Raw genomic sequence first — 14357 nt, forward strand, 5'->3', positions numbered from 1 at the left:
TAAGAAAAATGACACATCATATCACAGCTATATTCACAAAAAAATATGACTACTTGTGACCATCTTCTAACGTTCGAACGGTTTGCATAACCAACATTGTGTTAGTGGTTCAGCCTTAGGAATTTAAGGACTTTGCCACTTTTAGTTTTACCAGTATACAAGTGTTCTCTCTGTCCTGAGATCTATCAGATGTATCAGTCAGTTAAAAACCACAAAAAACAATTTCCTTCTTCCATTAGTTAAAGCCTTGTCTAAATGTTCTGACTTATTCAAAATAAGTATTGTGGCCCTTTTCTAGTCACAGGTGCGTGCAAGACATTCAAATGGAGTTAATATCTTGGAAATCTGCTTACTCCGCGAACCGACTGCGGATACCGGTTGATCATCAGAAGAGACCAGTTCAATGTGATATCAATTGCTCTGTTTTACAGCACTAAACCACTCTTACGTATAAGTCTGCCAGTAACTATAACCAAAAAGAAAGGCACAACACAATCTTAATATTAATAATAATACATTTACAAATATACATGTACACATTGAAATACACAGCTATTGTACAATGTGATGAGTCATCATGTAGACATTCAAATAGAAAGGCTTCTTTGCTGTTCACTGTTGCTTTGTTTGTGGGATAGAAAAGATTGAGGATTTGCTGTTTTCAAGGCTGAGAGGGCAGCGTCTAAACAACCATAGCAGGACAAATGTCGTGAGTCACCTCTTCAATCTCTGACTTGGCATTTTGAGAATAACAGCGGCTACAAAGAGAAAATAGATCCCAGATGATGGACCCAAAAAAAGGAAAGGAGGGATAAACAGACTTCTGGGAGAGTTACACAAGGAGGAAAACAAAGGCTCGAACAAAAGGAGTGGGTGAGGGGACAGGCTCACCATCTTGAGTCTGGGATAGGTAAAGGCATCTGGGACTTGGAGATCTACTTGCACACACTGACCCACTCTGTGAGACGACACTCCTCACACAGTACGTAGCAACACCAGTGGAACCTGCAGTTGCAGCGCTCACTGCGTGTCTGTCTCAGGATATTGTGTCCGCGGCCGCAGCACAGCGAGCCGCAGCTATCTGTGCTGTAGCTGGTTTTGTTGCAAATGCGTCCTTGTGTACCTGGAGAGTCTACAGAGGCATCACGCTCACAGAAGTCAGGAGACTTCTCAAAGTACACCAGCTCTCTGGACATGGTCCGTCGGCGACCTCTGTTGGGTCCGCCTGTGCTTCCGCCGGCGCTGTTTCCTGTTCGAGGGTTGAAAACCCCATTGTTCTTGTTCTGGGAGTTGACAAAGATGGCTGACAAGAACTTTTCCCTGAGTAGAGAACCCACAAGCCGGAACTCTGGAGACACATGCCAGCAGGTCTTAAACTGGCAGCTCCCTGATGTCCCGTGACATTTGCACTTCCTCTTCATGTTGTCAGTCACTATCTGTGTGAAGAAAAGTCAATTGTGTTACAAATCAGAAATGCAACAATGTCACCTATGATTATATAGGCCAGTGAGAGTGTGGAAGTGAGACTGCTCTCTGAGCAACAAGACATTGTGGATAATTCCTCACCTGTCGTCCCACACGGTTGTTGTGTATCCTCATGCGAGCGTGGATGTCTCTTGGAGAGCCGCGGGAGTCCAGCCAGTCCCTGGAAAAACGGTCCCCAAAACGGACGTCATGGCTGCAACCCCCCCACTCCCACGTCTCCTGCATGGAGCTCAGCTCATCTGGTATGGGCTTGAGCAGGGCCGAGGGATGGGTGGAGCGCAGGTTAGCGGGCAGGTCGCCATGGTGACCGTTGAGCTCTGAGGGTAACGATCGTGACATGGCGAGGCCTACTCCACCCTTCTGCAGGGTCTGCAGCTGCAGCTGTGTGAGTTTCAGGCGGATCTTGTCATCGTCCTGGCGACGCTTGGCCTCACAGCCACACCCCCGCAGCTTGCCCATGCTGCAGGCCGAGGCCACAGAGTGAGCCACGCCCGCTGCCAACAGGGCCAGGGAGAAGGCACTCTCGCGAAAACCTGGGAACAGGAAATAAACACTCAGAGGATGACAAAAATAAACAGACCAGCATCTGTGTGCAGAACAACCTCTACTCCCATATTTACATCTCCACCCCCTGTTAACCCAGGTCACATTATGACCATCAAGCATGCCTCTCACCCCTGTTGAGGATGGTGTTGTGGTGGGGAAGCTTGCCAATTCCCTCTAGTGAGGAGCAATTCCAGCGCTGATCCCGGAGCTGGTGCTGGCATTCGTGAATGGCCACCTGGATGCCCTGCAGAGCGGAGGCCGTCACATCGGGGCTCCGCACACACATCCTCATCTGACGCTTGCTGAGGCCTGCCAGCCTCAGGCACACTGAGTTAGGGGTTAGCACTGGATCTCCTGCCACCTTCAGGCTGAGAATATCATTACACAGCACCCTGCAGAAAGGGAGAGAAAGAGAAAGGGGGAGAAAAAGAGATAGAAAAAGAGAGTTAGTGGGGGGGCCATCAGAGCTGGTCAGGAGTTCATTAGTCAATTCCGGGGGAAGCATGTCGAAAGATGCTTTTGGATACTTAAGAAAATCTAAAAATACAAAACAAGTAAGATTTAGGATGGATATACTTCACAATAATGTATCTCATTTCTAAGTGATTTGCTGAGGCTACAGTTAATAAAATGTGATAATCAATTGCACAATAATTTACAACAGAGTTTCATCAGATGTTGTTTAAAGTGGGGAAATATAATTCTCAACAGAGCATAGCTGTGAAGTCCCAAAAGCAGAAATATACTTGCCAAACACATCTTATGGAGAAATAACAGTAGTGTAAACTGATTTCTTTATGGCCTTGCTAAAACTTGTAGACTAAAATATTAGTACAAATTGATTCTTATGTTTCAACATTTCACACAATCTGCCTGTGAAATCAGGCAGAGCTTTCACTTTTAAACTAAATATGTTAAGTATTCTTTTAAATTTTAAAGTCATACACAGTAACTTCCACCAACTCTCCTCGCGCTCTCAAGTGCACTCACGTTAATGCAGGTGACATAAGTGCTGCTGCCAAAATCAGGAATTGGTCCCAACGGAGTTTGTTTGATAGCTCCATTTTGTTAAGCGTCTTTCGCGACGTGACATTAAAGCACTCGTAATAAAGTCCTGTATTGAATGAGAAAATAAAAAAAGAAGAAGAGTGGAGTATTATCGATGCACCGCCAAACGAGCGAGGAGTGAACACGGAGAACAGAGGAGCTCGGGGGCGAGAGTAAACGGGAGGGGGGAGAAAGAGGGGAGGGCAGGAGATGCCTCCACAGGCGGCTATTTGCTAAATATTGGCCAACATGAGAGTTGGATTAGTTGATTATTTTATCATTTGAGAGTGTGAACTTTTGTGCGAGCGTAAAATGACGTCTCCAAACTTTTTACGCACAAGTTCCAACCCGCGCAATTGTCAAAAGTTTTGGTCGATGATCAAAAGTACTGGATCACACAAACATATTGAATAGCTTATATAAATATTATTTTATTAATACTTGGTTTGTATTGAGGGGAAGGTAAATTGTGAAACACATTCCTTCATTTTCGATGACAAATAACAAAAAACACTCAGAAATATAATGAAATATGAAAAGTCAAAAGAGATTTTGTTCATAAAGGGTTGAGTTAAATGATGAATGGGGGAGGGGGAGCTCTGCTGGTTCCACTGTACGGCAGGGAGGCAGCAGCAGGCAGGCGGCTCCGCTAACAGACCCTCCAACAATACTGTTTTTAGTCATGTGGTCCCCCTTCCTCCCACCTCCATCAGTGCGGCTGTTCCTCATTGTTGTGTTTGAAACAACTTCACTTTGTCACTCTAAAGTCTTTATTTCAGAGAATAACATTATATACATAAATTACGGGAGTGACAGCTCTTTTTTTGGGTCATGATTTATCACATTATGGCGTGACATGCTCCAACAAAAATCTAAAGGCAAATAACACCTCTTGGTTTTAGCATGCAGTGTGTAAGGCCTCAATGGTCTTTAAACATTTCATTTATATACAAAATATCATATCTAATCAAATCAATGTTCATGCTCAATAATGGACTCAGGCACTCACCAGCATTTAGGATACTGTGGCAGCTCGGCATCGAATCAATCAGCATATTGATATAAATAAGGCAACACTAAATCAACATGTCCATCGCTGATATAATTTTCTAACAAATAAAAAAGGATTCTCGACCAGACATTAAACAATAAGAGACACTGCTGTTGGAATCGGGAAGGTTCATGTGGGTTACTCTCATAAAATTAAGTTAAAACCCCCCTCGAACACCGTTCGCATAGTGACACCAATTCATCTAATCTCCTTCCATTCCCTAAGCTGCAGCAATGAAAAGTGCATTAGCATTCTGCCTTGGCGTGTATATCTAAGTGGCTTAAAAAGTGATTTGAAGTTGATTTGTATATAAAAGGCCCCCTTTATCCGGATTGAAGCTCTAATCTGCTCGGTGTCGCTTGACTGCTCCAGGAAACTCGTTTGAGCACCTTCATATAAGGCTGGAGTTTAAACGTAGGATGGCTGTCATTAAATCCTTTTTTTTTCTTTTACAAAAGCCCACTTCCTTTTACTGTCATCTGAGGGAAAAGAGGGAGAGAGAGAGATTAAGCAAGAGGGATGGGGAGAGATTATCCAAACTCCACCGCTGCAGTGACTAACGTTGGAACATGCAAATTAGCAGATACATGTCACATAATGAAACATTCCGCCATGAACCAACATGGAGAAGTTTGGGGACATTGAAGCCTGCTCAGTCTGGGGTTAGATGGAGATGCCGCAAAGTGGCTCAAACTGTGATTACACTGCTACATGTGCATCGAGGGAGGTCTGCAGGCCAGATGTTTGGAATGGTTTTTATTCTTACTCGTCCCCCTCTTTCCTGGTTCATCATACATCAAACTTCTGATTGGAGACCGTATATCATCCCTACTGCGTTTGAAAAAACATTTAAGTAGCTCAGCAGGCAGTGTGAGTAATATGACAATTTAGAGCGTATTATAACAACTATGCAAGTTTCGTTGTGCGTGTGCATGGTCATGGGTTTATAAACACTGGCGATAATAGTTTTGTCTATTGGGCCTAATCTTAATAAATGAAGAGCACCTCATGAAAAGCTTTTAATAAAATAGTGTTCATTGGTACAATTACCTCGTGTGTATTTATAAAGGGATGTGTGTGAAAAGGAAACGAAATGAACAGAAATCTCCTTAGTCACTGCACATTTTTAGAGCGCGTTTGGAGAAAGGAGGAGGAGATGTGGTTAGGGAGTAGGCTAATCCAACCACCGGGTAAAAAGGGCAGTTTTAGATGGCTCATATTCCGCTGTTACTGTATTGCACCGTGACACCAGCTTGGAGCAGCGGCGGAGCACCAAACCGGGCGCACCCACAGCATCTGTACCAACACATCACTGCTGCAGGCAGGGCACTTCTCCTTTCTGCAAGACTGGATGTGGAACCGAGCGCACGGCCAGTGGGAAAATACTTGCAGCCGCACACATTTACAGGGAATCGATTATGTGGTGACCGTGAGATTCCACAAGTAATATGCGAAACTCTTGTGGATTGCCCTATTTCTTCTCTTCCTTTCTGCCCAGTTGTGTTTCCTTATTCATTGTGCGCCCTATGAAGAGCATTAACTATCCCTCCCTCCAATCCTATTGAAAAGGCTCCGAAAAAAACAGAGGGAGATGAGAGCAGCAAATCCCTTTTTTATTCCCTTCGTAGCGCTCAATAAGAGAAGAATGTGTTGCCTATCAGTCACCGAGGGGATCAAGTCTTCGGGACTGTCCCACGCGTTCAATGCGCCGTGCAGAGCATCACTGAGAGAGACAGAGTGAAGAGGACTGCAGCAGCACTAGCATCCTGCCTGGACACTTCACATCATTTAGCAACCTGTCTCCACTCAACATCCATTTAAGTCAATTAGGGCTGTCTTCTCTCACCTTTCAAGTCCCCTCACCGGACCGTGGCGTGGTGAGTATATCCACCTTGCATTACTTTAACTATTGAATAGATCATTAACATTTTAATCTATTATCACACTTAATGGGTTTTTCGCGATGCAAGGAAACAATGTAGCCTATTGCCAGACGTCTGTCCATGTGTCCCTGTTTAAGACAAAAGGTTTATTATGGGTTATTAGATTGTTTAACTCCAAGATGTGCTAGAGAGTTCAGATGATACAAGGTATCTGGGACTTGGCTATAACTTTGTCTGAACAAAACCCATTTGACATTTCCCTCCTCATTTGACCTGAAGACACGATGAGGAGTCTGGCGCTGCTGATAGGGGTGAAAGCTGCCTGCATCCTGCTGGTGTCCTCGCTCTCAGGCACAGGGGCCGTCAACAACAGCGGCCGGTGGTGGTGAGTTCAGCAGACATCCACATTCATTCAGTGATCAGCATCCTACAATCGGAAAAGTTCTGTTTAATGCTGGTTTGGGCAAGGAAGACCATGCGCTACCGTATAACGGTGTTTTATTGGCGTTGCCACATCCCGTGCTGAATGCTCTAAATAATGTGTTAGTTTTGGCATCCATTACAACTTCTGAGAGAGTAACCGCATGATATTAAAGTCTGTGGGCTTTTTTTATGTATTGCTCTTTCAGTGTAATTAGATTATTTATTAAACAGTAAACGAATTACAATTGTAATAATTACAGGATTACCTTTTATTTGCGGTAGATTTAATTTGCTCTCTCTTTCTCACTACTGCCCTGTCATTTGGACAATGTGGTTTGAACAAGAGACAAGATTTTTCAGTCCAATGTGGGAGAAATTATATATGGATTTGTTTCAGTTTATAAGAATCCCATGAGGTCTTTTCAAGGGTCACGTTGTTCCGATACTGTAAATTCGACTGAAAACAAATACTAAAACGGCCAATTCCACAATATTTTGTTACAGAACAACACTATAATGGAATCTGTTTGCGTCAGTGGGCACACTGCCTTGCTTTTGTTAAAAAGTGTATAAACTGTGGGTTGGGTTTGTGGAGGTTATGATTTAACGAAATAGTTTGTATTTTTTGCGGTCTCATTAGATGGACATTATTTGCGCACAACGGCGGGCGTTTCCAAATATTTAAAATGTCAACTGATATCAAAAAAATGGGAGGAAAAAGACACCGTGGAGTTGTTGGAAGGAAAAAAAACATTCAAAAAGTCGACATTATTATGAATGCTCCCAGGCCTCACCACACAACTGTCTGGGTTGGCCCTCTAACAGGCCAAGACTCCCCCGATTTTCCGGATGATAATGCTTAACAGGAGACGCATACACTACATGCGAATCAAAAACACATCAATCTAAAAGAGGTCGCCAGGAACTAAAGTGGAAAATGATGCAGCCTGTGTACTGAAATACTAAACGTAGAATTGTTCTGAAACATGGCCAGTAAAAGGAGTGAATTTAAGCCATGTTCAGTGATCTGAATGTAGCCCATAATGGAGAAGAGCAGGTGCCACTAACTGATATTGTTAAGCCAAATACACATAATACTTTCTGATTGCAACAAATACTTATTTATTAATATAAAAGCAGAATAATAATTGATGGACGACATGTGACATTAAGTTGTCTAAAGAATATGAGTTTTTACATCTTTGGTAGAGAGGATTTTAAATGTACAGCACAAAGCTTAAGGCCTTATGTTTAGTCTAGTACTACACTTTAATCTAAAAGTGCATGCAGGCAATTTTTTCTCAGCTTTTGGGTATTACTTAATATTTGAAAATAACTAAATAAAGTAAATGAATGGTCCATCTGGACAATACAGATTCAACATGCTGATGCATCATTTGACCAGTTTGGAGGTTCACAGAAGGAGCTACATCGATAAACCGCTAGCTCCTTAACACTAATTACTCTTATTTTTGTGCTGTGCCAGGGGTATTGTCAATGTGGCCTCCTCATCCAACCTCCTAACCAATTCCAAGAACGTGCAGTTGGTCCTGGACCCGAGCCTTGCCCTACTGAGTCGACGCCAGCGCCGGCTGATTCGGCAGAATCCTGGCATCCTGCATGCCATCGCCGCTGGGCTGCACACTGCCATAAAGGAGTGCAAGTGGCAGTTCCGCAACCGCCGCTGGAACTGCCCGACCACCCACAGCCCAGCAGTCTTTGGGAAAATTGTCAATCGTGGTGAGCCTCTCTTGTCTTTCTCACTAGCATTATTTGGACAATTTTGGCCAGGATGTAATGGAATCTGTTGTGCACTGTGTCTCTAAATATTTTCCAATTTTAGGCAAAGAAATTGGCACAGTTGAGTCTAAAAGGCTCGAATTGGTTCTGATGGGAAGTTTTGATGTTGTTTCTTTAGGTTGCCGAGAGACAGCATTTATTTTTGCCATTACCAGCGCAGGGGTGACCCACGCTGTGGCTCGCTCCTGCTCAGAAGGCGCCATTGAGTCTTGCACATGTGATTACCGTCGCAGAGGTCCTGGAGGGCCAGACTGGCACTGGGGGGGCTGCAGTGATAATGTAGACTTTGGCCGGATGTTCAGCCGTGAGTTTGTGGACTCCAGCGAGAGGGGCAGAGATCTTCGCTATCTCACCAACCTACACAATAATGAGGCAGGCAGAATGGTAAGAACTTGAAACTCAAACTTTCCAAAATTGTCTATCTTCATCAGAAATCCCAAAAGTTTAAAAAGCATTTGAAATCTCCACTTTGTTAAAAGCTTATGTTCTTCCTGTTTGCAGACTGTGTCATCTGAGATGCGTCAGGAGTGTAAGTGTCATGGCATGTCAGGGTCCTGCACCGTGCGCACCTGTTGGATGCGCCTGCCCAGCTTTCGCACAGTAGGAGACTTCCTCAAGGACCGGTTTGATGGTGCATCCAGAGTTGTTTATGCCAACAAGGGAAGCAACCGTGCTTCTCACAGAGCCGACTCCCGCCATCTGGAGCCTGAAAACTCTGCTCACAAACCACCCTCTGCCATGGACCTGGTCTATTTTGAGAAATCACCAAACTTCTGCTCCTACAATGGCAAAACTGGCACTTTGGGAACTTCTGGGAGAACATGCAACAGCTCTTCTCCAGGCCTAGATGGATGTGAGCTGCTCTGCTGTGGACGTGGGTTAAAGACCCGGACCGAAAGTGTGACTGAACGTTGCCACTGCACTTTCCACTGGTGCTGTCATGTCAGCTGCTTGAATTGCACAAGTACACAAACGTTACACCAGTGTCTATGATCACAGGAGGACATCGACATATGAAAGGCAAAGAAGAACTTCTTAGCATGACAGGCAGTAGGCTGAGAAAACCACTGGCACGGAAGGGATTTGAAATGTTAGGTAGGAAAACTTCAAGGCGGGTATACTGATACAGGGATCAAAATATCAATCAATGTTTTTGAATAGAATGAAAAGCACAAATATATGAACAGGGTAAAGAGGGAGTACATGTGCTTGCTCCTCGCCTTTGATGCCTAAAAATATCAAGAGGGTTTTTAAACACCACAAACATCTGTGCAGAATGGAAATCATTCATATCCCTCAAGTGTTTACACTGTGGAAAAATAGATTTAGCAGTAAAAAGGGAGAAAAATGTTTTGGTGGCGAATCGATTGCTGTAACCAGGTAGAGCCTCCTTCTCTCCCAGACTGGACACAATGTTTCACAGATGTTTCTGTGGCCAGAGAGCCTCAAACATGTGCTCTCATAAACTGGTGAAGACCTCTAACAAGAGGAGAGTAATTTGAAAACAAATTATCCTGTTTTCTTATGCGGAAGTTTGGCTTCTCTTACATGAAACTGTGTGAAGTTAATCTCTAGGGATGGGCCGTCTGCTCCCAACTTGTGTACTTAGGCCCTTGATGCAGCCCAACCACTTATAATGTCCTCACCACTATAGTTGAATACACTTCAATCCTGATTTGCCACTCTTGACTTACCACAGGATGGTCCTGATGACTGGGGCCCAGTGCTCAACCAAGGAAAAACGAAAACTGAGTGAACAATTTTTACTAAGGCAATGTAATTTGAATGTATTATCAATACACTGAATATCACAGCATGACTAGATGTAGTTTAGTAAATCAGAGGGTTCAATATTATAAAAATAAACTAAATGTGACCTGCAGAATCTCACCATTCTCTCAAAATGAAAACAAATGCCATTCCGAGTATATTAAATGAACAAAAAGACACACATTCCTGTTAATAGATGCGTGGTATAAAACGGGTGCAGGTTTAAAATGAGGTGTATGTGTAATACTCCAGGATAAGCTGTTAACAGCAGATGACATTTTACTTTGAAGGAAACAACCTCTGCAGGAGAGATGATTCTGTATATCAGCTTTTAGAACCAAAATGCTGTAAATATTAAAATATATGAATATATTTATAATGATGTCATTTGTAAGTTTGCTGAATGATTTATGCACCTGTCCTAGGCTGGAGAATTTGCCATCAAAAGTGTCAAGAGATGTTTCGATCTTTTTTTATTTAGGTGTAATGCAGCTGACACAAATCCGACTCTTACTAGAAACCAAACATTATCACGTCTTTCTGTCCTTTTTCTGTTCCTGTAAAAACACTTGTGTTCATGCACTGAATATTTACTTTTTTATTAGTGTAAATACTAAATATTTATTTCTGAGCATTTTTATACTGTTATAGAGATATGTAAAAGAAGAAATGTTTTGTTTAGATGTTAATCAAAGGATTTAGGCTCCAGTTGGTTTTGTATTGTATGATAGAACAATAAAGTCTATATTTTCAATTAAGTTGCCCTCCTGAATGTGTCAAAAGATGCCATTATGTCTGTTGTAGTCTGTGTTTGAGATAGTTTTGACAACCAACCAAGTGAACATATAAGCCTGTCCCTGGGTGTCCTTCGCCTAATCCTATTACCATCACCAAAGCAGCCTTTTTTCTCCAGCTCACAAAACATCCCTGCATCTGTGCTCCCAACCACAAGAGACAGCCCCTGCTTGTCCAGCCACATACCTTATTTGATACAGTATAGGACTTTACTGAATTGAATATTGTGCTTAATTTGCCTAATGTGAAAAGGAACTATAGAAATAGTGTGAACAATCATGGAAAATCTTAGTCTCCCTCAGCGCCTGGCAACCTGACTAACCACAGGAGTTTGGAGAACTTTGCACTTTCACCACAGCACAGAAGCACCCAGGGTCATGCTGATAGAGCATGAGTAAGGCCACCAACACACACTCAACATTCACAAATAACAGAGCAAAATAAGTAGTTGCATGAAGAGAGATAGGGGATCTGGATGAGACTTTTCTGTGAATTACAATCATGATGTTACCCAAAAAAAACGAGGGAGGTAAATGTGTGTGTCTGAAGAAAGCAAGCATTTAAGCAATACATTAATACATTGAGCAGTGAATGGCCAGCATCGGAAAGAAAGAGTTCATATAGAGCTGGAAGGCGTAACATAAAAAGGTCAAAAACAACAATATAGACCAAACTGAATCAAAAATACTGGGGTCACATGAGGTTAGAAGGCCCACTTAAAGAGAAATACGAAAACTTAAATGATATATTGCTCACAGATTTACACACTGAATTGCTTCCAAACCCTAATACTCTGTCTTGTATTACTGCATCAGGGGTACAAATATGATATGGCTTTAAGTAGGATATAATAAAGAAAGTAAAAAGTCAAGGGAAAGCAACAGGTCAGAAACGTGAATATGATACAAGTCTGTCTGGAGAGAGAATTAACAGTCGATCAAAGATACACAGAAAGAAACCAAAGACATAGAAAGTGGCAAACAGATTTAAGGAAAAGAAGAGGGAAGGCAGAGTTCAAATCCCAGGCGTGAGAGTGAGGTGGGAGAGTTTGGAGGCGAGAGTGAGTGGAGGGGGTGCTGCCTGTGGGAGTGCTGAGGAGTCAGTGATAATTAGCTCAATTAGTGACAAAGGCAGTGTAATAAATACCGACTTAGTGTCTGGGTCCCTGCTGGCCTCTCCCTGCGCAGCCTGCGATGTGGCCCTGGCCTGACGGACAATTCATTAAACTGACAAAATACCCCACCGTCCAGGCGTGACGCAGCGAGTTAGCCCCCTACAGGCCCGGCTCATTGTTCTAATTGTCTGGGCTGGAGTCACTTTGTGGCCGCCTCCTCCTTCACCCACCCCGCCTTCACGCTCTGCCTTCAGAAAACCCATGGAGTTAATGCCCCTACCTTACTCTGTAAGTAGGTGATCGGCAGGTTGGAGAAAAAAAAGCAGTAAGAGTTCCTTGGGGTGGGGCGGCTGGTGGGGGAGGCAGTGGGATTAGCGAATGGAGGTTGCCTGGGAGTGCTGGGAGCAGCCCCGATCGGAATGTAGGAGAGATGAGTCCAGAAGCTCGGATGCAGGACAAAGCGAGAGTTAATAAGGAAAGATTGAAGGGGCTGGCGACAATGGGCCGCCACCCGAGTCGAGATGAAATTGCTTCCGAGGATTATTGGGAGAGGGTGTGAGCGTTGTAGGCTTTTTGTGTGAGTGTGTGTTTGGTTGGGCATTTTGTGTGTGCAGGGGCAGGGGGGGTGCTGGATTGATGGCTGCCCCTCTGGTAGGGGAGCAGGGGACCAGGGGAGGCTAACCGGCTGTTCCCACAGTCTGTTCTGCTGCAGCCACCTTTGACACACGGGGCTGCCAGGCGGCGAGCAGGCAGCCATGGCGGGGAGGGCACAAACAAAAACAACAGCTCCACCACACAAAAGTCACTGTCTCTGGGAGGCTGGTGGGGAAGCGCATGATGGAGGTGAGGGTGTGAGGAGGGAAAAAAGGGTAGGAGATCACGACAAGTGTGACAGGAAGTATGAAAAAAAGAAATAGCCATGGCACAAAATTCCCTCTGTTACCGTATTGCCAACATTTAAGATGATTTCACTTTTCAAGTGAACTGTTTTTGTGGAAAATGAAATGGTCCTTTCCTTATCAGGATACATCTTTTTCCCAAAGAAAAAAGGTTTTTGGCGTTGTCTTTAAAGAAGCCAGTAAGCATCATTAGAGACAGGGGGTTAAGCAAATTGACACTAACAACTACAGCCACACTGCCTGCAATTGACTTGAGAGTGAGTGTCACTTAGAGGAAAAAGGTTTTTGATGATTTAAGCTTGAGAGAGGAAACACTTTTCCCTTGACCACATTGTGCTGCTTACAATAACCAGGTCAATCACCAGAGAACATGCAGACATGATACAGGACAATGAAGGCTCAGCAGCTTCCTATTAAAATTCCTGTTAAATTGTGGAAAAATGTTGCCCCTTGGGTGGAGTTGCCTTTAATATGAAGGGCGTATAATGTGGAATTTAGAATTGGGTCTGGGTGACCACACTGAATGATGGGCTGCTCACTGTGGTCGTGACGGACAATGTGGCATGGCTTGGATCTGGCGCACTATCCTGATTTGACTTTCGTGCTGCCTCAACAATTTATTGTAGCATTTAAATTGTGGGCACACCGCCAATGAATTGGGACATTGTTATGACAGAAACACCCTTACACCACTCATAATGCTCTGAAGCATTTGTGGGCATGGGCTGTTATGTATTAAGTTGCATTTATAGCCGAATGAAACATAAGGAATAATAATAATAATCTCAACTTCACCTCAAAAAATTAATAGTGGACACTACAGTGAGTCTGAAACTCAATTCTGATTTATAGGAAAGAATGGAAAGAGTGTGAGTGTGTGAATCGTGTACATGTGTGTGTGAGTTTCAGCGCATACTTGAGTGTGTGTGCATCTCTGTGTGTGAGTGGGTGTGTGGATGGCAGCTGGGAGGCAGACACGGTCCAGGAGAATCGTCCCCTAGCAACTGACCTTTCGGCAGATGGCAGTTCCAGACTAACAGCCACCCAGCATCACAATGGCCGTGGCCTCCTAACATCTCCATCACTTCATCATCTACCAGCCTGCCACAACCTGTCACACACAGGAGAGAGGGAAGGTTACATTCATCACAACACGCATACACACACTCAAGTGTCCTCTCGCCTCGAGTCCACAACATTCCACAGACATCAGTTCGGGTCTGCCCTCGACTGTTCCCATGTTCCTGGGGTAAGCAGCGGCGCAGTCTAAGCGGATGAGAGGAGGATAGATTTAGAAGAGACACAGCGGACACTCACTGCTGTCCGCAAACCTCCAGACACTCTCAAACCACTGTTTTCCGTTGTTGGGTTTTTCGGCACATACTGAATCAGGGTGGGAATGTGGACAGACCACTCGACCATGGTGAGCAATCAGTATGATGTCTGTGGTCGGGCTCTGTGCCCCTGTGGAGCGAGATGGAGAGCGAGCCCTGCAGTTAAAGGCCAGAGGGATATATATTTTTGCAGTGTTTTTGCATTTGTGA

At 44.0% G+C, this 14357-nt stretch overlaps 2 protein-coding genes across 2 annotated transcripts; one reads left to right on the forward strand and one right to left on the reverse strand.

Annotated features, from left to right (window-relative positions):
* Positions 1–467: 467 nt before the first annotated feature.
* Positions 468–13863, reverse strand: wnt10b (wingless-type MMTV integration site family, member 10b; the record flags this gene model as incomplete). Its single annotated transcript, XM_034087974.1, has 4 exons — positions 468–1436; positions 1567–2018; positions 2161–2423; positions 13823–13863. Coding segments are annotated over 4 exons (1257 nt in total), but the record flags the coding sequence as incomplete, so codon positions are not given.
* On the forward strand, positions 5729–9249 carry wnt1 (wingless-type MMTV integration site family, member 1). The gene is made up of 5 exons (XM_034087531.1): positions 5729–6006; positions 6292–6397; positions 7922–8175; positions 8354–8619; positions 8737–9249. The coding sequence occupies exons 2-5, from the start codon at positions 6297–6299 to the stop codon at positions 9226–9228; spliced, it is 1113 nt and encodes a 370-aa protein (XP_033943422.1). The 5' UTR covers positions 5729–6006; positions 6292–6296; the 3' UTR covers positions 9229–9249.
* Positions 13864–14357: the final 494 nt, after the last annotated feature.

The sequence above is a fragment of the Pseudochaenichthys georgianus genome, chromosome 7, assembly GCF_902827115.2.
Source record: "Pseudochaenichthys georgianus chromosome 7, fPseGeo1.2, whole genome shotgun sequence".
In the NCBI taxonomy this organism is placed as follows: Eukaryota; Metazoa; Chordata; class Actinopteri; order Perciformes; family Channichthyidae; genus Pseudochaenichthys; species Pseudochaenichthys georgianus.